The sequence below is a fragment of the Heliangelus exortis genome, chromosome Z (genome assembly GCF_036169615.1).
Source record: "Heliangelus exortis chromosome Z, bHelExo1.hap1, whole genome shotgun sequence".
Taxonomy (NCBI): domain Eukaryota; kingdom Metazoa; phylum Chordata; class Aves; order Apodiformes; family Trochilidae; genus Heliangelus; species Heliangelus exortis.
Window position 1 is genome coordinate 56189654 of NC_092454.1, and position 22551 is coordinate 56212204.

The 22551-nt window shown below is 36.9% G+C and overlaps 1 protein-coding gene and 1 long non-coding RNA gene across 2 annotated transcripts in view; both read right to left on the reverse strand.

Moving 5' to 3' along the window:
* Positions 1 to 22551, reverse strand: part of LOC139789641 (uncharacterized) — a 354871-nt gene that overhangs the window by 35988 nt on the left and 296332 nt on the right. The window lies entirely within an intron of this gene.
* Positions 1 to 22551, reverse strand: part of PRDM6 (PR/SET domain 6) — a 75965-nt gene that overhangs the window by 25203 nt on the left and 28211 nt on the right. Inside the window, exon 4 of the mRNA XM_071731005.1 lies at positions 2408 to 2535. Within this exon, the coding sequence (XP_071587106.1) occupies positions 2408 to 2535 (128 nt within the window). The remainder of the gene's footprint in view (positions 1 to 2407; positions 2536 to 22551) is intronic.

The window sequence follows — 22551 nt, forward strand, 5'->3', positions numbered from 1 at the left end:
TATTTTGTCACCGCAAAGTGGCTCTTGGCAACAGGATCATAAAGATCAATAAAAAAGTGCAGATTCTCAATATTTTACTAGCAGCTGCAAAAATTTCATTTATCTTGTTATTTTCCTCGCTTACTGCCACCCTGTCTCAGGAGGGCACTGCTAGCTAAGCAGAACGGTTTTCCTACCCTTCTATGAATACCTGACAAAAACTCTCCCTTTTGTGTCTCTCCCTGTCCTGTCCTGTCCTGTCCTCACCTTGCCTTGTCTTTCCTTGCCTCGTCTCCTCTGTCCTCTCCTCCCTCACTTTCTTCCCTGAGCTGTACATTTTGTTAATTCTTTCCACTGCTACATAAAACGAAAATTGGAGCCACACTATAAATTACCAGTATCTCCTAACTTGAGAAAAATTGAGTCTACTTTGTACTTCACCCTTGTAACATTTCATCTCTCAGTTTGGCTTCCCTTAATATAAACACAGCAGCCCGGCAAATGAATGTGCTAAAACCAAATGACACACTTTGCCGCTGAAAGAGCAGAACTGTTTTTGAGCAATGGGTGGTCTGTGAGGCTTGGAGTAGGCAGGGAAAGAAAAGTGTAAGCGTACACCGTCCCTTACAAGCGTGCAAAGCTTCCAAAACTCGCAGAAATCTCTGCATGCTGAAGTACATCAAAGGGATTTTTCCCTTTTCGGATAATATTTCCTTTGCTGACATGTATTTAGTATTGTGGTTGGATGACTCATAAAGATAGCTTCATGGCGTCCCAACGCAGTTGAAGCAGAACACATGCCAACAAACATTATTGTCAGCCTCAAAATAAAAACAAAACGTTCAGCTAAGGGTCAATCAATCAAGAGCACTTTGAAGAAAATTCCATTTAGATATTACAAATCATAACAGAATGAATTTAAACCAGCTGACTTTCTGTGAGGAGGACGTCCATGTACAATAAAAATTAGGCCGGTTTTTCAGTGTCCAACTTTTCTATTTTCTTACACTTGGATGCAGTCACTGGTGATGGATGCCAGTTTTTTAAAATTGTGTTTTTGTAGTTCATTTTATAAAGATCTGAAGTAATCAAAAACAGATCAACAGAGGGAACTCTAAGTAAAAACTCCATCATGAAAGGAGAGTTGTAAAATCCACTTAATATTGACAGATGTATAATGACTTTCTCATGCTCACTTTTCATTTAGGTTTGTCATTTATATATATGTACACATATATTTTTTTCTTATTTGTGTATACAGACGTGTGCACACACCACCACACTGTGAAACAGTTCACAAGATAGCTACAAAAACAGTCTTTCATCGCAGCAATTTTTATGCATTATTCAGTGTGCTTATTTAAAATCCAGTGGGATTTTAGCTATAGATATCAGATATTTAAGGGCATAATAAAAAATTTGCAATGTATAAATAGGATTGTTATTTTTTTAACTGAGGCACTACTTAGTTAACTGGCCAGAGAATAAAAAAGCCAAAAATGCAATTGAACAATTTTACCATTGTTAAACTGAAACCCTATGGGATAATCAAACTTTATATATATTTCATTTTAGCTTGCTTTTTTATGTTTTATTTTTAATTTTAAAGGTACTTAAAATACATTTAAGATTATTTCTAATGAAAAGAAACTCCAGTCTCTAAAGAAACTAGCAAAAATGGGGATTGCTTACTGTGACTGGCAAGCCCAGGGCATTCTTTGATGTGCTTCCTACCACTTTTAATAAGGCCAAGCAGTTGCTTCTGATTCTGAGGCAAAAGGTTTGTTTATAGTTGAGATCATGTATTTATGTAATGCATTGTCTGGGCTTTTCTGGATCTGTTTGGAAGTATAAAGTAAAATGCACCATAATTCCTTTACATAGGAATTCCTTCTTCACATTTCGACCTTCTCTAGTCAGCAACATAAAAGGCAGAGCACTGGCCCTCTTGGCTAGCAGGTGCACTCAAATGTAAGCTTTAACTGGATGCATGTCCTGACTGATTCTCAGAAAACCTCTGGGTTCAAAATTCTGCTCCTGCCATTTTTCTCCTTCCTCTAGCAGATGCATTTCTGTTAAGAGCAGAAAATGTCCTTCATTGGCTTGATTGGGATCAGACCATTTGAAAACGTGCAGAGGGCTCTGTGTAGTGTGTGTGTCACACAAGTGGCACAGACAGGGCCTTATTTGTTCCCAGGAGCCCAAACCCTATCATGCTCACTACAGCAGCCCCTGCTCAAGGCAGAAAAAGTTAAAACTTAACCCCACTTCACTCTTCATATTTTGTATTGCCCAGAATGAGCATATTCACAAAAGCCCTGCTGCTCTATTTGCTATCAAAGGTAACAGGCTTTGCAAAAGTCACAGTCTGACTTTTCACTAAAAAGTTTTCATTTTGTTGCATTGAGTAAATCAAAATGTACTTTACCTGTACTGAACCACTGTTAAGTTCTGTTCCCCACAGTGCCTTGCACATCGGATATACCTCATCCAGCTTGACTTACTGGGTTCTCCACCATCAATAAAGTGCTGCAATGTCCCATCTTGGTCATATATCTGGGAGAGATGTCACAAGGTCAAGTAGTTAGAACAAATCATTAGCAATCATTTTCACTGCTTTGCTGGTGACTCTCTGTGCCTTTTCCAGGAATTTATTGCCATGAGATTTGTCATTGCATTTTGATGCATTTAGAAATCTACATGGAACAACAGAAAAGTATTTTGGGGAATGCAAGTTTATCATGTTTCTTTTATCAAGCCAATCTTTTTGTATTAAACATATTTGTGGTGTCTCAAAGACATGACCGTGTTTCCCAAAGAATATTTAACCTATTTTGACAGGGTGGCCTTAAATAATGAACTGCCAGATAAACAAGAAATCTGGATGTAAAGCCTGCATTGAAATGGCTGGAACATCTGAGCAAGAGGCAGTAGTAAACCCTAAACAAGTATCCCTTCCTTCACATCTCAGTTGCAGCAAGAGCATGTACTTCAGCAACCTTGTAATACTTTAGGGAGTTGTAGGATTCAAAACAAATGACGCTAGGAGGAAAAAGTGAGTTGAAGATGCCTTTAGAAGCTCCCTAGAGACACATAATTTTTTTGAGGAGTAAATGAGAAATCAGTCCCGCGGGAACCATGGTTTCCCTAAACATGACATCCTTGCTAAGGACATGAGAGCTATGTACAGTAATTTTTAAAAAAGACAGTATATCTCTATTCAGCACCGAATGCTCCCTCTGAAGTTGAAGAAAAAAACTGCTCTGGAGGATCCAAAGTGAGAAGATACATGTTTCTGGCACACATCCCCTTCTGACTGCTTAAAAAATGTAATATAGGAAGTGCTAAAACTAGTAAAAGCACATCCGATTTTTACCTGTTATGAAATTGCTTCGTTAAACTTCAGAGATGCATCTGAACAATTAGGTGTTTATCTGAAGCAAACATAATCTTCAGATCTTTTGCCACTCCATAAAGCAGATGCCATCTGCTTTAATAATCCTACCCCACAAATATTATCCCTTTTGGAACTGTGTGAGCCTAAATTGATGTCTTCTTGAAAGTACTAATACTGTTTAATGAAGAGGATGCACATCTATTACATGGAATTGAGTATCTCTAGAGCAAGCAAATTAAAAATCTTTAATTTATGTTTCCATATCAAGAGAATAATCTCAGAAATTATATTACTATATTAAACATTTCTGATTTATTAAACAAGTGTTTCCTATAATGCACACAAAACATACACAGAAATCAGAACCTAGTTCTTTACTCCACCACTTAAAAGCCTCAAATTCAGGAGCCAGCCTTGCTCTTGCTTTTTACCAAGCGGGACTGGGAGTAATCAGGAACTATATATCTATTGCTAGAGCAGGAGAGATAGGGAAATTGAGTGTCTACAGGGATTCTTATCATTTCTGCCCGGGCGCCTGTGGCAAGGACCTGGCCAGATGCTCCTGGGTTGGAAAAGCAAACTGCTACCCTGAAATTGGTGGAATAAACTCAGAGAAGTCAGAAGTAGTCCTCAGAGGCAAGCTAATACTGAATACCAGGAATTTATTTTTTTTATATACGGTAGTTTGTTGATTATCAGCAAGGACCTATTCCTATATATATATATGTTAATGTATATTGGATATATGAGCAATATACGCTAAACAAGAAAAATCTGTAATGGCAATAGAAAAGTTTTACAGGAAATCAGTCTAAAAAAAGAAAGAAGAAAAGGAAAAATTAATGACTAACAGTGCTTGGCTGGGACCACTTTGGCAATATGTATTCAAACAGTCTCAGTACAGTGTTTATCATCTATTAATTTACATGGTGCTTACTAGCACAAAAACACATGGCTTAACATTAGACAAAAACATTTTTGATAAGTAAAGGACTGATAGCTTCCTAATCCCCAGATGGAATGAAACAGGAAAGACAAAGACGACTGACATAATTGGTACTGACAACTACCTCTGGACACAGAGGGACCTACTCAAGATTTTGTGTGTATGAACAATCATGAAAAATGCAGGACTGAGGCTCCCAGGCCTTGGCCTGGAGTGGGAAGGACTGCTCTACAAGAAAGGCTAAATATTTTCAATGCTTTATTCTTGCAAGTACTGATTCAAGAATGACACTATGCTCTTCTTTCCTAAGGGGATATTACTGACACTGGAAACAAAGCTGCATAGTTATAGTCCATCCCACAGCATTCTTAGCCCTGTTCTTACAGAAATGAAAAAAAACAACTGTGAGGGAGAAACCCTAGCTTTAGAAGGGAAACAGCAACACTGCATTGTATTTGTATATTTGTTGCCTTGCACAACACAAGTTAAACATCTAAAAAAACTTAACTATTGTGGCTATTCTTATTTATATTAAAACAGTGCAGCAGTTTTTACTCGTTGTGAATTGCTTGAACCTGGCAACCACTTTGTAATTGCCTGAAAAAAACATCATGATCTGTCATAACAGAGGAGAAGCAAACTTATAGCACAGGGTGTGAACCCAGACATTATAGATTAAATGCATGTATTTTGCCTGCATCTGTACTACACATGCATATGCACCTAAACACTAATTGTATCTATTAAAAAATTTCCTGCAGAGTTCTGTGATGAACTGATGTTACTGGAAATCTTTGATTACCTCACTAGATCACAACATCCATCTACACTGGAATAACTTTTAACACATGGTAAAGGCCTCATGGCAAATAAAATACAATTTCTACAACCCCCTAAGGTTTTTTTTTCCTGGATCTCAAAACAATATAAGCAGAGGAAAATTAATTAGTTACTTAATTTTTCTGTTTTGATTACACTTGGATTTGTTACCTAAACTGCTTACTGGATCTTGTGACTTCAGAATGCAACAGAAACAGCTTCATTTCTCAAGAAAGTTCGAAGTGTAATCAGCACAATTCAACTCTTCTCATTTACATTTTTCATAATCCTTTCCTTAACCAGGACCAGTTTACTCAGTAATCACGACACAGATACAGAAAGGTATGAAGTATATGAGGAAGTTTCTCACAGGGTGCTACTGATACTCCTCGTGACCTACATATGTATTCCAACTGGGAAATCTGGGAAAAAGCAGGTAGGGTGCCAATAAACAGAAACTGGTGAAGCTCATCTTAGGATGACTTGCAAATACAAATTAAGTATGAAGGATTTGATTTATTACTTGTTGGCCTGGATATTAATAATCATTTTCAGGCTGTAGATACTGAAACATGCAATGCAAATGATAAAAGAAACACATGATGATAATACTAACATAATTTTCTAAGCACAAACCCTCTTATATTGGTGATCTAAAATATATGAATGACTGTTAGTAAGTAAAATAAAAGGCAGTTGCTGGAATTTTTGTCAGTCTGGCAAATATCAAGTCTAGGTGAGATCATGTCAAACTAGTATTAACAGACAAGGCAGAGTGCTGAAGAGCCTTCATAGAACTCTCAACATCAGTACTGATGTAGTCAGTATTGCTCACTTGGATAGATGAAGACAAAAGTGATTCCTACACTAAAGACTCTTCTTCCAGTTTATGGTATAGGTGTCACAGAACTTTTGTAATAAAGTAGGCTAAATTTGAGAGTACAACTACAGAAAAAACAGGTTATGAAGCAATTAAAAGCAGCTTCATGGAGGACACAGGGAGTGCAAAAGTGGTTAGTCTGCTGGAGTTCTTACCTCTCCATCTATTGCTTTCCTTTTTCCTCTTTCCATGGCCTGCTGAAGGACTGTTTCTTTGGAAATTCTCCCTGCATTTATTTTTCAATTTAGTCAAGTAAATAACATATTAGCACAAAAATTAATTGACCTCTCGTTTTCTTTCCAGAGAAAGGGAGAAATGACTGGTCATGAAAGTGGAATATTTCTCTGCATGTACATTTGTATTGTAATGGTAGCTATCAGAATAATTTTTCATTTTGCAAGACATGAAAAGAGATGTGAAGAAAACAACAAGACAGGCAAGAATATATTTTTACCATTAGTAGAGAATTTTGCTTTAATTATTTTTTTACTATTAGTAGAGAATCTTGCTTTTTCCAGTTCATTTCTATTCTCACTGACATCACTATGCATAAAGTCATAGGATTTTCAAATCACTCCACATTATGCTTCTCCTCCTATGAGAAGTTCTACCCTTGACTTCAGTGGAAAGAATCAAAATAGCATGGAGTACATTTGATGATTACCTTCATTTCACAAATCCCACGTGCATTAAAAAACTATGGTTGAACTCTAAATTACTGGAAATACAGAGAAAAACCTTGTAACAATCTGACGAAATAGACTGGCAATCCAGATATGGCAGCATCCACACAAGTTATATTTTTTCTGTAGCAATGTGTGAACCTACACACCACAGCAACAGTGAAAGCTCATCACTTTACTGGCTTGGACATCAGAACTGAATAATCTCTACATTAGGCAAATCCGTAAGACCTTGCTTTTGGCATTATACTACAACATCCTCTACAGGTGGCTGTATTCTAAACAGAAGCTGGAAACTGATAAAAAGCAATGTTCATAAGCCTGGCTACTTAGCTGACATTCAGTTAAAGGTGTGCATTAATGGAAGATTATATTTTGAGACTGGACCTAAAAAGCCTATTCTTGACACTAGTGAAAGCAACCCTACTTAGGTACCTTCATCAGAACCAGTGAGAATCACTGCTTGACATCCAGTTTGCCAACGCCTCCTAGACCCTGGAGTCCAATTTCACCCCTAGGGCCCTTGGGCTACTCAAGCCAAGTTTGGAGAAGAAAGCTACAGGTAGAAAGGCCCAGGATTTTTGTGTCTGCTATGATCCTTTTTGGGCCGGGTGCACTATTTGGTTATCTCTTTTGAAGAAAACTGCCACTTCTTTATCTATTTATTTATCCATTTATTTATAATTTGCTTTGCAGCAAAATCTGGAAAAATTAGTATTGTAAGCAGAGTTGAATATGTGTATGCTTTGATAAGCTCTGCGAGAGCGTCAGTGGCTATTCATAGAACAGAGCTTTACAGCCATCTTAACAAATCACAGGGAAGATTAGTTCTTCTGTAAAGCAGAAGAAATAGCCCTCACTTTTCTGAAAATCCCTGAGACTCACACAGGTAAGTGCACAGTAAAATTTAGTCATTTCGCTTGCCTACGGCAGTGATTGCTAAGCAAAATGCCAATAGGCTCAAGTGTTTATGATGTATACATAATTTATTTGTTACTGGTTTCTAATCATGTAAAAATGAAGGCAAACTATATTGTATGCATGACTTATTAACTTACTCATATAGATTTTATTCTGTGTAGTACATTGGTGCCTGGCTCCCTTTGAAACCAACACCTGGCAATGAACCTCTTTGCCTAGAAAGCTTGAAATGTTCAGAAGAAGATGCTTCAGGAACTGGGAGAAAGAAGACAACTGAAACAATTCCCTGAATAGATTACATTTTAGAAGCATAGTCTGGGCTGAAAATCAGACGACAGTTTAAAAAATGAATGCTTTCAGACTTTAAATGTCTTTAATATTATGAGGTGGGCATCAGATTTAGAGAAGGAGGGCCCTTCTGAATATGCATCTTCTTCCTGTTACACATTGAATGAGAAAGCTGTTAAGAAACAATTCTGCTTTCAGTCATCACATCCTTCTGCTTTCATTCACAAACTCAGTGACCAAGCCGTGCCATTCAGCATTTTAAGAACTCCTAGTCTCTGTATATACAAGAAAATTTGAAATATAATGAAACTCAGAAGCAAACTGCAATGCATGGGAAAGTCTTCAAATGTAGCTTAACTAAAAAGAAACATGGATGATGATGATAGATAGCAATATATATAGTCACATCTTTTATAAAGACCACATCTCAGACACTGGAATACTTTATATATGACCTACTAACCTTATGTATTTACTACTCAGTAAACAGGCACATTATTCTTAGCCAGTATAAAGAAATATCTATTCATCACATTGTGATAACTTTTACTTTGATGCTTAGTAAATATTATTTAAACTGTAATAACGAGCTATACACATAAAACTGGTCTGAAGAAGCAGTAGTATGCATGTCATCAACCTCATTTTACTATAAGCGGAAACATATTGACAGATTGCCTGCTTATCTGTATGGACTTTGTTTCAGAAAGATGTTACTTATAAATGCTTTTCATATATTCCAGTGTTGCTTGATAGATAAGATTAACTGATTTGTTTAGCCCCTTAAATATTTCTTCAGATTCTTTATGGACAGATTTCAGAATTAAAAATACAAACATGCTACAGACAACATTTAAGGTTTTTTTGTTTATTATTTAATAAGAATGTATATTTAAATTCTTATATAAATAGCAAAAGATAGTTATTATGGTCTTCACACACATGAAGTAACTGTATGTCAATAACTAGATACCTACTTAGAAGTTCTTCTATTTTTTAAATAAATGGATAGTATTTCACTTCCATGTAGAAAATGCAGCAATACATTTAAAGAATGATCTTTGGGTTTGCAGTTTTTAACTTACATGCAAAACAGGGTCAATGTCTTTATGCTTTGAATTAGCATGAAGATTTCCAAATGCTTTTAGCTGCATTGAAGCATTCTGAACTGCTACAAACTATTAACAAAACATAAATCTGAAATAAGTGAGGAAGGAGGAAATATCAGGATGCCTCACTGGTTAAAATCAGACTAAAATGTTCTCCAATACTTGCTGGAAATTATGTCTCTGGGATGCAGTACCTCTGTGAAAACACACAGAAATATGTCCTGACAGCCAATGGTCTTTAACTGCCCACACAATTCAAAGCAACTTTCTACAGCTTGCTATACCAAGTGTACGTTTTGTAGTATCTCTTCTCTTTAATCTCACCGGCATCATCTAGCAAATTTTATAAAAGAGAATACTTGCCAAATAATATTAAAAGCTATTTAATGTTTCTCAAAGGGTTACAGCATATGAAACTATAAACACTGTTTTGAACTGTCTGGGCTACGTGAAAGGCTTCATCTCTCACTTAGACCCCAGTCCAGCAAACACTTACACACATGTTGTAATGCCATTGATCTCAATGGGACTACTCGTGTGTGAAATCAAGCATCTGTGTGAGCAGTTGGAGGACTGGAGCCTTATTCCAGAGTGTCTCAACAGCGATGTCCTGCTGATTATGTGGACTTCATCAAATTATTTTTTTTAAAGCCAAGTCTCAAAGGCTTGTTTTGACACCAGCCCATGGAGGTCCTGGAATAGGGAGGAATGACACATAATACAAACCAATGTTACTGAACAACAGGGCAAAAAGAGGAAGAGACAGAGCACCAAAAATACACGTGAAGTTGGAAACCTGCACATATGCAAATAGGTCTGTAAAACACCGGTACTCCTGGAGCAACCAGTGACACATCATGGCCTTCTCGGTGTGTATTTTTTTAATCACTGAGAGGTCCAGTGACAAGACAGAAACAGTAGTGGCACTCTAGCAACAGCTCCTTCTGCAACTTAAGAGATTTTTTGCTTGACATTGGGATTTCCATCTTGCTCACTGCACTTCATTCCCGTGAATCCCTGGCAGCGGAAGACCATAGGGAGGCAACAGATCGAAGTTGTTCTCTTTTACGCAGTTCATGGAACGTGAAGAGAAAAATTGTTGCCAAAATAGACTCAGTATCAAAAGAGACTAGAGAAAAAAACAGACTAACAAGAACAAGATGGTTTAAAAACAGGGGAGCAGATGATCAACGTCGATGTAACCCAAATGGAAGACCCTCACATTTCTTGTCTAGTAGATGCATATCTCAGTACACTTATTATGAAGTATACAAGTACAGTTATTAGGAAGACTCTAAGGACCTGATGCTGAAAACCCTCTTCCATCTGGAAAGCCTCTCTGAACTTAGTAATAAAACTCTCAAGATGGTATTCTGAGCCAGGGAATCAAGACTGTTGTGGTGATCTTTGTGGTCCACAGTGCTTCTGATAACATGACTGATTCTTTTGCAAAGTAATGACAGAGCTTTTATGGCTTTCTTGCAGCTTCTGAAAACCTTCAGACTTTGCACAGTGAAACTAAATTGTTTGTTTCATACTTTTCATTCTTTTACGAGCAACCAAATATTCCAGAAAGGTCCTCTGTCATTCAACTGAGATGTTCTTTCAGACTATTTCCATATAGTCAATACACCCATCCAGCTGGACAAAGAACTAAAAGGGCAAAAGAGCTAAACACAAAGCAGTGTGTACAAAAACAAGTTTTGGCAGATTTCATCACTCAGCATCAAGCTAGGTAATGCAGCTGAAGCAAGGGAGGAGGTACATAGCTCCTACAGTGACTTCCTGATAACTTGATGACCTCAGAGAAATCATTCAGGACCAAAAGACAGTCACAGAAGGAAATAATTCTAAATTGCTCTAGTTCTAGTATGCGAGAAGGAAATTTCAGGAAGAACAATCTGTAGTTCAAACGTACTCCAGGCTTACCTCACTACTGACCAAATGAAAGCTGATGGCACAAGAAGAGAACAGTTTTTGGTGCCTCACCCCTACAATTTTCGTTGAGTTTTGAAAACATAGGTCCAAAATGTGCTTTCATATATTGGTGTATGAAATTATGTCTGTGTGTGAATTAGCACTGTTCTGAAAAAGGTTTGTCACGTGACATACAGCAAGTAAGTACTCAAACTCTGTGTCTTGATCCTGTGGGTGTGGAAAATGGTGTGTTTTGATACTTTTTTTTGTGCACCATTTGTTTATCTTTACTCTGAGTCTATAAGTAAATATGGAGAGGGACTTTTTTTACAGCCTATGTGCAGAACAGAACATCTATCTCAGCAGATACTCATTAACTACTACAGTACAGACTGCACAGATAATTCTTTCAATCCCTTTTTAAGTGTCTCATTAAGGCTTACCATAAAGGAGAAATTTCAGTAAAACTGACATATTTTCAAAAATATACTTAATTCCTTTGTGAGATTTAAATAATGAGACACAGTGATATTTTTAGTTTGGAATTTTTTGGAATGTCTGGAATGCCAAGTTCCCCAGATGATGATTAAAAGGTCAAGTAATAAAGTGTATGATAAACTATGCCTGAGATTCCTCATAAAACAAATGAGTTATGGCTCTACAAATTGTGTTGCCATATTTTTACACTGGAAAATGCCTGTGCTGTATTTTTCCTTCAAATTTGTTAGATCATGGGATTGTCAGAAAACCAGCATGGTGATGGTTAGTTTGCAGCTGCCTCAGGGCTGAAGTCAGAGTCAAGAAGCAGATGAAAAGGATGCATTTAAGAGTATTGCTGGTGCTGCTAGTGGACGCATAGTGGAGAATGTGAAACTGTTTCTTTTCTTACCAGAGCACAGGTCTGGTATTGGTAAGTATCATGTTAAGTTTCTTTGGAAGAGAGTTTGTTTCTGTGAGGATTATAATGGTAGATTAGAACATTGCTTGAGTCACAATCACAGGAGACCTCAAGAGCTGTTAAGCATTTGGCATATCTCACTTATCTCTAAGGGTGGCTGGGGCCATCAGTACAAAGTGGACCATCAATCAATCTGGGGTCTTCTTCAGACGTTGCCTGTCAGCTGATCAGAGGAAGACTTTAGGGAATCAGCTTTCTATTATCAGGATTTGGTCTGTGATCAGAACAAGCCACTGAACCTTTTACTTTTCACTTGGCAAAAACATACACACTGGAAAAAAGTCCTGACAGTTCATTCATTTTGCTCCATCACTGGAGCCAGATGATGTTTGACTGGGGAGACCCACCCTCTTTGATGTTGTGCTCTTTTTAGAGTGCCCTGCTGTGAAAAAAATTTTCTCCTTCCAAATTAAAGAGAAATATTTCTGCATCCAGCTGTTAAATGTGACGTTTGTCATTTTTCAGTGCATTGGCTTTGTGCCATCTCACAGGCTGTGTTTCAAGCCTATCTTTTTCCCTTCTCCTTCTCAGCGGCAATAGCCACAATGCGTTAGTGTCTCCAACTTCGACATAACATCAACACTAAAAAGGGAAAATACAAGTAATACTGCATTGCTCTGAACTACAGCAGCAATATTTACACAGATTTTTTCTGATTTTTTAAATTAAAACCAGCAATCATTTCACTACATGAAATGAAGGATAAAAACCCTTAGATGCAATCTACCTATGACAATTCAACTTCAGTTTCATTCTGATTGCAGTAGGCAAACCACGCTCAAGCAAAGCCTCTGTAGAATAGATTTACCGGTTAAATGAGTGTGGATATTATTAAAGCTTGTTTCATGTGTACTGTGGTCACATCAAATAAATGGCATCCGTTCAGCAGCCTTAGCTCTGTTTAAATTAAGACAAACTTCTCAAGAAAGCTTGAATAAACATTTAGGTTTAAGTAATCAAGAAAACCTGTATCTTCTCATATTTATTAAGTGCAATTTTTAGAGTTATAAAAACTGCTGTCACACATAATGTATACTGCAAATAAAGGGAGGGCTCATCATTACGATGTTTTGCCTATCGAGGTGAATGAAATACAACAGGTTCCAACTGCTCTTCAGCTCAAGCTTTCCTTCATCCTTTTCATTTCCATATTTGCTGACATGAAAAAGGATAAATGCTTGATAAATTTTGGCAAGCTCATTGTTGCAGACCTATGTTTTGTAATTAATTGTAGACTACAAACAGGAAATCAGAGCAACTGCTCATATACTCATCACATCTTTCCATTGTGAAAATTAAAGCCTGACTCAGAGCCTCAATAGGTGAGAATGGAAGCATTTATATTAGAAAATTACATAGATAATAATAAAAAACTAAGCATGCCCCCTTTCAGTATCTACATTCTAGATTCATGCCAAGCAAACATGTAGTCCAGAAAGATTTGCTTCAGAAAGAAGCAGTAAAGATGCTGCCAGTTCTTCATTTAAGCTAAATGTAACTCATGAACCCAGTATGTAAAATTGCAGAATGGTACAGATTTACAAATACATACAATTAGCCTCTCTCCAAAAAGCTACCATGAAGCCAAGCAATACTCTGCAGGGCTTCAGTCAGTTCTCAGAACCTATCTGGTATCTAACAAAGACACTACTGGAACTAGAAATGTCCAAGCAACACAGAGATGCTGACAGTAACAGCACTGGCAGTTCAGTAGGAGACATATTTCCTTGTTCCTGGAATTAATCAAACACTGCCACTCCTAAAACCGAATACAATGCATATATATGCTCTACAACTCTTTACATTTGGATGTACATTCTATGCTATTCCATTAATGTATAGCACCTTGTTACAAGAATATAATTTATACTATGTCTCTTCTCTGTCCTTATTTCTAAATAAAGAAAAACTTTTTTATCCTAACGATTACAACGTTTTCTTCTGTATCTAATCAATGTTATTACAGATCCTCTTTACTTGCCCTTTCTTCCATCAGCCACTGTCTCATCACACTGCTATTTTCTGCCCTTCATTTTGGCATGGCAGAAAAACACCTAAGAATGCTTCATTAGAATGGAAACCAAGGACTGACTCAAAAGGTCTGTGTTCATCTTTTTCTCTTCTCCATTCTGCATTTTATTGTTTCATCTTTAACAATGTGCAACTTACCTTTATCCTTCCAGCCTTTCTCAATTCATGCCAAAATAATTTTAGGCAAAAGGGCATTTATTTTGTCCCCAGAAAATATTTAGGTAGCTTATGTAGGTTACAACAGATTCAACAGTTACATTTCAGAAATGGGAGAGCAGCTTGAGCAGCAAGAATACTGGCCTTAAATATTCATTTTTTAAATGAAGTAACTCAAAGCAGATTAATTAATTAGAAAACAATAGAAACAGTTATTATAGTCCATTGAAAATTTTAACAGTTAAACGATTCATCCAAAATTAATTTGATTTTTCCCCCAAGTCCTAATTCTAAAACCAAATCAAAATAAAACAGTTCTTATTTTGATTATTTTTTCCACTGTCCTCAAAGTTTAACACAAAGAGGAAATTAATCATTATTTAGCAGAGCTTCATGAAAAGTTATTTTAATGGACATAGACAAAACTACATGATATTTCTGAAGTAATAACAGCCATAGATATTTTGGAGCATTGTTTCCTTTTTTTTAAAGGAAAGTAATTTGGATTGTTTCAAGATTTTATAAACTATAACAAAATGTTTCATTATAACCTTACTGAGCCTTAACACTGAAAGGATTCCTGATGAAAGAAATTAATTTTCTGTTTGGAAAATATAGGAACATGTTAAGATTATTTGGAGCCATTTTTCCAAAAGTTTTATTCATCAGAAGTTCCCCTGAAACTAATGTAGTTTTTGCAAACACTTTGACTTTCTCAGCATTCTCTGGAAAAAAATTGGTTTCCTTGGAAAACCCCAACAATTTGTAACCAGTAATCTGTTGCACACCAGTGGCAGGCTATTAAACGCATACATTAAAAAAAAAGTCATGGCACCTAAGAGCTTTCAATCCAAAAGACACAGATAAGGCTAAATGAATTGGAAGACCTAGAAATGTGATGAAAGCATAAACTTTCCCCCCCTCCTTTCCTGTCTCTTTCTCCCTCATGAATAATCACAAAAATTCTCTGCTTAAGTACAAAGAGGTTAATAGGGAGTATAACTCCACAGTTTTCCTGAGCTAAACAGGAATTGCCACACTTTCCCTCTGCCAGAAGAGAAAAGCCTTGGGATTCCCAGTGGGGTACAGAGCTCTACAAGTTTGCTCCCATTCTTGGAGAAAATAAACCCCGGATCTATGTTCAGACAAAATAAAAACTTTCTTGGCCAGCTAACATTCCCTGTCTGCCAGTCCACTGGTAAAGTTGGAAACTTCAAGTCATATATAGAAGCCCATACCTTTGAGGGCAAAGGGAAGGCAAAGGCATACTAAAAAAAGGGAGGGAGAATCTAAGCAAAGAGTACCTTTGTATATTTTATGTAAGGGTTTCCTCAAGAGGAACACATGTTCCTGCCAATAGCAAGCAAATCAGCCCTCATTCAGCTTCTTTAAATGCCTCATAGACTGCATACTTAATGCAGGGTGCTGACTTGCTAACTGGCTTGACCACTACACTTGTAAGACAGGACAATATTAAAAATATCTGTGTGCTGACTCTTAGCCATACACACAGATTAACTATTTTCAAATAATTTGATGAAGCTGTAATAAAGATCGATTTAGCCATAGAAAGAATCACTTCTTGTTCTCAAATGGCAGATTTATGATTTCATGCAAACATGAATGTCCTGGAGCTCACTCTTTTTAATAAGGAGTCTTTTAAAGACATAAAATATTTGTCCTAATGAAGTAATGGTTTCCTAAGGTTTTGCTTCTTTTCTGTACTGCCTACAGTTTTATGTCTTTGTTGAAATGTGTCACTTCTTAAATTATGATGTTTTCCTAAGTCTACTATATTCTTTTTCTAACCCACACTAAGAAAGCACAATTGTCAGACATTATGTTTTGAGGGCGAACTGACCTCCAACATATTGTGGATAACATAAATTTCATATTTTATAGTTATTTTGAAAACATTCCTAAACTCAAACCCCTTGGTTGCTTCGTATCTTGAACTCACTCCACCTAACAACACAGTAAACTAAAGAGGCAAATGTTTTCAGCCAAAAATCAAAGTAAAAGGTGAGAGGAGAAGTGAAAAAGTACTTTAGCATTAGGGAGTCACTGATATTACAGAGTCACTGCCAACTTTAGATAAGACATTGTACTGAGACAGCCATAGCAGCTGCTGCAATTACAGGACTGTCATCCTAGCCTATGCAGATTTGTCTAAAAACTCTACAAGAAACTGGGAATATGGGAAGAGTGAGATGGGACAGGTTAATGCACTGTGATTCTAGGACTCTGCTGAATCATTCTGTCAAAAAATACAGAGGATCATCCAGCAGAATGTGATAGTATGTCACTGTGGAAGATTTTACTTTTTTTTCTCAAAGACCTTTCATTCTCTGGTAGAGAGAAGAGAAAGATATGAGTTACTCCAGGCTTCAAAGGAAAGACATTTATTTTATCCAGATAAGTAAATTGTCTAGTAATCCCATGTGGCATCTGGATGGGAAATATATTATACTTACTAGAAAATTGAGCAAATCCTTGGAATCAAGGATGAATAAACAAACTGACGCTGAGGAAAAGACACTTACCAGAGGCTTAATAACGAGGTACACTCAGGAGCATTCCAGAAATTAAAGGATACTTGCTCAGCGAGTAGGAGTAATCAAGCCTGGTTTTAGTATGGATGTGTCTCCTTTGTCCCCGGAACTTTCACTACTTTAACAATCTCCACCTCTACACTGATTCCAGTTCATGACACTGGTACCTCAATATTATCCAGGTACTATGTACTTAGCACTGCCGCTGGTATCACTGGAAGATTAGCACATGGAAGAACAAAGTGTACGGTGGAGTTTCTCATGGCTGATGCAGGAGGAATGTTGTCCAGGTATACCTGGCCTTGTGATGTGTGAGTAGAGAAGAGACACGGTGATGACAAAATGTACTGACAAAAAAAATACTAACTCTTGTTCAACACTGAGATATAGATTGACCTTTGCTGATCCCTATTAATTCCCATCTGCATTTTCAGTAATCTTCTTTACAGCATCCCAAAAGCATATAACTACTTTAAGAAGTCACAACATGAAATGCGAAGTATCAAGAAGGTGAAATTCACAGTGCTGGACAGAAGAGTCACAATGAGCAGTTGGCATGCACTCAACAAAGCACATTTTGAATCAAGTGCACAGGCAAGAGGTTGAGATGCAGTTGCTGCTTTCCTAAATTGTCTGGGAATTTAAGCTGCTACATATTTGGAAAAGCACAGCTGCCATGACTGTACAGAAAAGAGCCTGCCCTGTATGCTTTTCATATTTGACTTCACTATGTATACAGGATATCCTATACTATAGAGTCTCTGGCAGTCCTGAAAGAATAAAATGACATTTCATGTTGTCTTTCACTTTTTTGCTACTTTTTTCACATTTCAGGAGATTAAAATTATATAGCTGCTGCATCGAATTTAGTGAAAATGAAGCAGGCATTACTTTCTTCCTAGCATTGTAGTTACAGCTGTGAATTAAATAAATTCAATCACTACAGATGAGTAATTAGCAATAATATAGTTCAATTGTAGATACATTTTATGTTCGTCAAGCTTAAATGTCATTTTTGTGACATATTTTCTCAGTCTAAAAAGATTTCTCTGAAAGTGTTCAAAATCAACACACAATAGAAAAAGTACTTCTTGGCTTCTAATGAGTTTTCAATATTGCAAATAGGATCTGAATTACACTCAACATCACACTGATATGAGCAACTCTTAACACACAGAATTCAAGGGAAGGACTATAACCAGTGTCAAAAAGCATCATGCCCCACAATGCAATCAGTCTCTTAATTATAATTTAGGTCCTCTAAAAGCCAGTACAATGATGAGCAGCATCAAGCAGATAGCTGACAGATTTTAAAATTATTCTGGTGAAAGAGCAGGAAGGCTTCACCTCATTTATAACAAATGCTTATTTGTTATAAACAAATTTATAACTTTTCACCTGTAATATTACAAAAGATGCGTATTGCAGTTCCTATTTTTTAGCTGAGGTAAATAATTCCATTAACATTGCAACTCTTTTTAAACACTCTGTCAGCTTTAGGGGCACATCTACATATACTGCACACATATGAGAAAAAAAAGCACAGCCTCATCATATGTATCATCCATACATTGCACACAGTCAGTCCTGAGGTTTGTATTGATTTAATATCTTTGAAAGCAGAAATGAACATGACTCAAAAGATCCATCATGATGCAATTATCCAAAGCTTTTCTTTTAAAATGCATCTCTGTTGGTCCCTGACAAAATAATTTTAACTCTAAATTTGCAAATGTCTCAATTATAAAACTGCACAGATTTGAACTATTGTAGTAAAACTTAACTGGTTTATAAATACATTTAAAATATGGCATTAATATAAAAATCCTATATCATACAATCAAAACCATTTAATGTAACTTGCTATGGCAATAACTAGATCATTTTTCCAAACAAATACATAAACTCCATCATGTCATTTTGAACTTTTTCTGACCTTCTGATGGCTACAATTGGGAACAAATGTTATCCAAGAAAAATATTGGTGACTCTGCATTTGCAAAACAGAGAATGCTTAAATTATGCCTTTAAATAAATGCCTTTGCTTTAATAGACATATCAGATTCATTGCATAGGAAAAAATACCAACCTGGTTCTGCTTGTATATATATCAAGTATAACCACAGATTTAAAATCCTACTGATTTAGAGCATGTCTATATGGCAATCAGAGTGACTGGGACTGATGCAGACAAATCTGTTCTCTAGCTGTAACATATCTACCTGGGTTATGACAGCAGCATGGGGCATACCTGGGGACTATTTACTACACTTCATTATGAGTTTTACATCACAAGGTCAGCCCAGTATTTCTGAAGTTACACTGTATATAAGGCTAAAATAGTTACCAGATTAAATCTGGATGACTTGTATCTGCCCAGAGGTGCAGACACATCTTTGGCTGCCATGTAACACGCCCTTAGTGTTACAATAGGGGAAACTAGTAACAAATATTGGGGCAGTTGTTGATTATTTCCTTTGCTCACATGCAGTGTATAATAAAGGTTTTTTTGACTTGAAGGTAGAATTTATTTGATATGGATTTAAACAACTGAGGTTAAGTATATAACCTAACCCTACTGCCCAATGTTCTTAAAGAAACAATGGAGAGAAACATGCACCACCAGAAGCCAATACATCGTAAGCAAGGTTAACTGACTTAGACCAGATATTTAACTGACTGATATTGAATGTTAGTGACTGGAAATACAACCTGCTGTAAACTGACACACTGTAGATGGCATTCACTGAGATTAGTGTCCAAAAGGGTCATCCATTTCTAGATTTCTTTTATATTGGTTGCTTTCTCATACTCCTTAAGAAAAAAATAATTGTACATACAATTTTTATCATGTTAATATCTGAGTGTGACAACTGTAGTGCATTTTCTATTAGCAAACTAATAGTTTCTTTATACGAATACACTGATGAATACATTGATAAGTAAATGCAAAGCATCATCTCAGTCTTAAATTCTTAGGCTCTATTCTGGCTGGACTCTAAAAGAATATAGCTGTCAACTACTCAGGAGCTATGATTCAAGGAATATCATTCTTCCATATGCACACCTGTTTCTTCTTTTAATTTCAGCTTTCTTCTTGCTTTTTTTTTTTAAAAAAAAAAATTGTGTGGTTTTTTTTTTGTTGTTGTTGTTGTTTTTGGAGTTGTTGTTTTTTTTTTACAGTGACCAGCAGCAACAGCAGCTTTTAGGAGAAAGCTTCTTCCCTAAAATGACCCTTCCTACCCATTAAATGTTTCCAGAAGGGCACCTCAAAATAAAATGAAAAAAAAAAAAAAAGAAAATCACCTCATGTCATATTGCTCACAGAGCTAGTGAGTTGGAAAAGCTTTACAGAAGCATGGTTTAACAAAAAAAAAAAACTGCAACAATAACAAACAAACAAACAAACAACTCAGAGTGTGCCACTGCCACTCAATGCTAATTTCAAGATTTAACTGGTTGGGATTCCTCAAGTCGTTCTTTGGAAACCTTGAGATAAAATGCAAGTGGCAAGAATAAGAGTATTTCTGGAGCCTGACAATACTGCATACCCCTGCTTGCACTGCAGCAAAGTCTTGACATTGCAAATGATATCATAAAATAATAGATCCTGGTGAGCCTAAAAATTTCATTATAATCATATGGAGGAGAGAAAGGGCTTTACTTAAGGTCAATGCTCTTACCTCTCCACCAAGATGAGCACGAAGGGAAAGCATAGTTTCCACAAGAAAGGTGACAGTGGCTACAAGTAGTCCAAAACACCACAGCAGAGGGAAGGTGAGCTGGGAGGACAAGTGCTTCCAGTAAAGGAGCTGGGGGTCCCCTTGCTGACCTCCTCTCTCCACCAAAGGCACCACACCAGATCACTCAGCAGTCTCTGTGCCACTACAGCCTTGTACTATGTGGGTATCTTCTGAGTTCTCTAAAGGCAGAGGTCTTTGCAGATCTCTTTCTTAACAGAGGAGAAAACACTGCTGTCACAACTGGCCCTTTGGTATGCAAATTATATTCAGTCTTGTCGAAAATGAAGGACCAACTCTGTCCTCCAGCACAGTCTAGTCAGAAAGACTGAATCAGAATATCTCCCTGGTGCTTGCAGCAGCATAAACTAAGGGAAGCTGAAACACAGAAGACAGTAGAAAGACTGAACACAGGCACTGAGAAAAAATATTGTATGAAACTATGTAACAGTGTCATCTAGTGACTCTTGCCATAATCTTATCATCCAGACAGGGCAGCTAGCTACAAGGAAGGTCAGTTTTCACCCTGTTGAAGTGAGCTGTACCCATGCTCTCTATTGACACGCAGTGCTCATCTGTGATAAGATTTCACAGGCAGACTAAGGGACCACATACGCAAATATGACATTTGAAAACAAGTGCCTGATGACCACAGGGACATCATTAACTGTGTATCTGAAAATCCTACTGGAATGCCAACACCAGGCATGGTGCAGGTCCTGTCTAGTGTCAGGGAAAGCATCTGTCATGCTGGTGCTGAAATACAGCTCACAATTTTACCACCTAGGGAGCCTTCTTTGAACTCAGTCCTTCATGTAATCTGCAGAACATTTTGCAATGTCCTGGAGACCACCAGGGAGATATGGGCAACAGCTTGGCCTCTGCTGGAAGCAGCCGCAGTTACAGGTAGGCAATTCGGTTGTTCTCTTTTTATTTTACTTTATTTTTTAGCATCTGATCCTAGTACTGAGGTTTATGTATCTGCAGTCACTGATTTAATCCTGCACCGTACCTCCTTTCTTCTAAGCACAATCTCTGAATGGGAGCTAATCTGCTCATAAGGCTCATGAGAGCCCATTAGCATGACACTGGAAGAGACATTTCCTTGGTTCTTTCTTATTTTCATTCTTCTTTCTTGAAAGTGTCTTTCTCACATAACAAAGACCATTAATAAAAATGAAAAAGCTTAACTAATATAGATTGGATTCTTTCCTTTTTAGAGTCATGAAGTTCTTCATAAAGTGTAGTACTTGCCAAAGAACACAGTTAATGGTATGAACATTTTGTTATATTTCCATTATAATTAATTAAACTGTCAGAAACATTGTCCAAAGAGCATTCAGTCTGACAAACTTGGAAAATCTGGAAAATGTAATGCAAGTATGACATTTGTCTGTAATTCATGTACCAGTTCCTACACTGCAGCCTTTATTAACTGTTTATAAACAAAAATAAAAATAGAATATCATGAAAATTAAGAGAGTTGAACAAAATCAGGTTTTTATTGGTATAATTTCCATTTCAAATCACATTCATACAAAATGCAAAGTTGGAAGGGATTGCTGAGCAGCATCAAGTCCTATTCCTGTCCCTGTGGAGGGCAACCCAGGAGTCACACCATGTGCCTGAGAGCGTTTCTTGAACTCAGGCAGGCTCAGTGCTGGAACTGCTTCCCTGGGCAGCCTGTTCCACTGCTCAACTGCCTTCTGGGTAAAAACTTCTTCCTTATATCTAACCTAAGCTTCCCCCAGCATATCTTCCTACCATCCCCTTGGGTCCGGCTTCCTTTGCTTTACATTTTACTGCTCACATGCTTTAGATATTACACATTAAAAATTAGTATACAATTTGAGAAAATTAAGCATACATTTTGCCATTGGTTTGTCATTTTTCTGCTTCTTCTGTAAGCTTAACATTCAAAATTAAGTTAAAAAAAATTTTTTTTTAAAAAATCATCCAGACCTGTGGTGTCTGATCAGAAAACATCATAATACACAGCTCAGCACAACAGACAAATTGGATTATTTCTGCTTTCCCTAGAACACTAAGACCTTGTATTCTGCTTAATCACTGTGTTGGGCTCAAAGCTGTGATCACTTATTTGGTGGTTCTGGAGCAGAATCTCAAACCTTGGTAATATTATACCATTCAGCCTAATGCATCCCACATGGACAC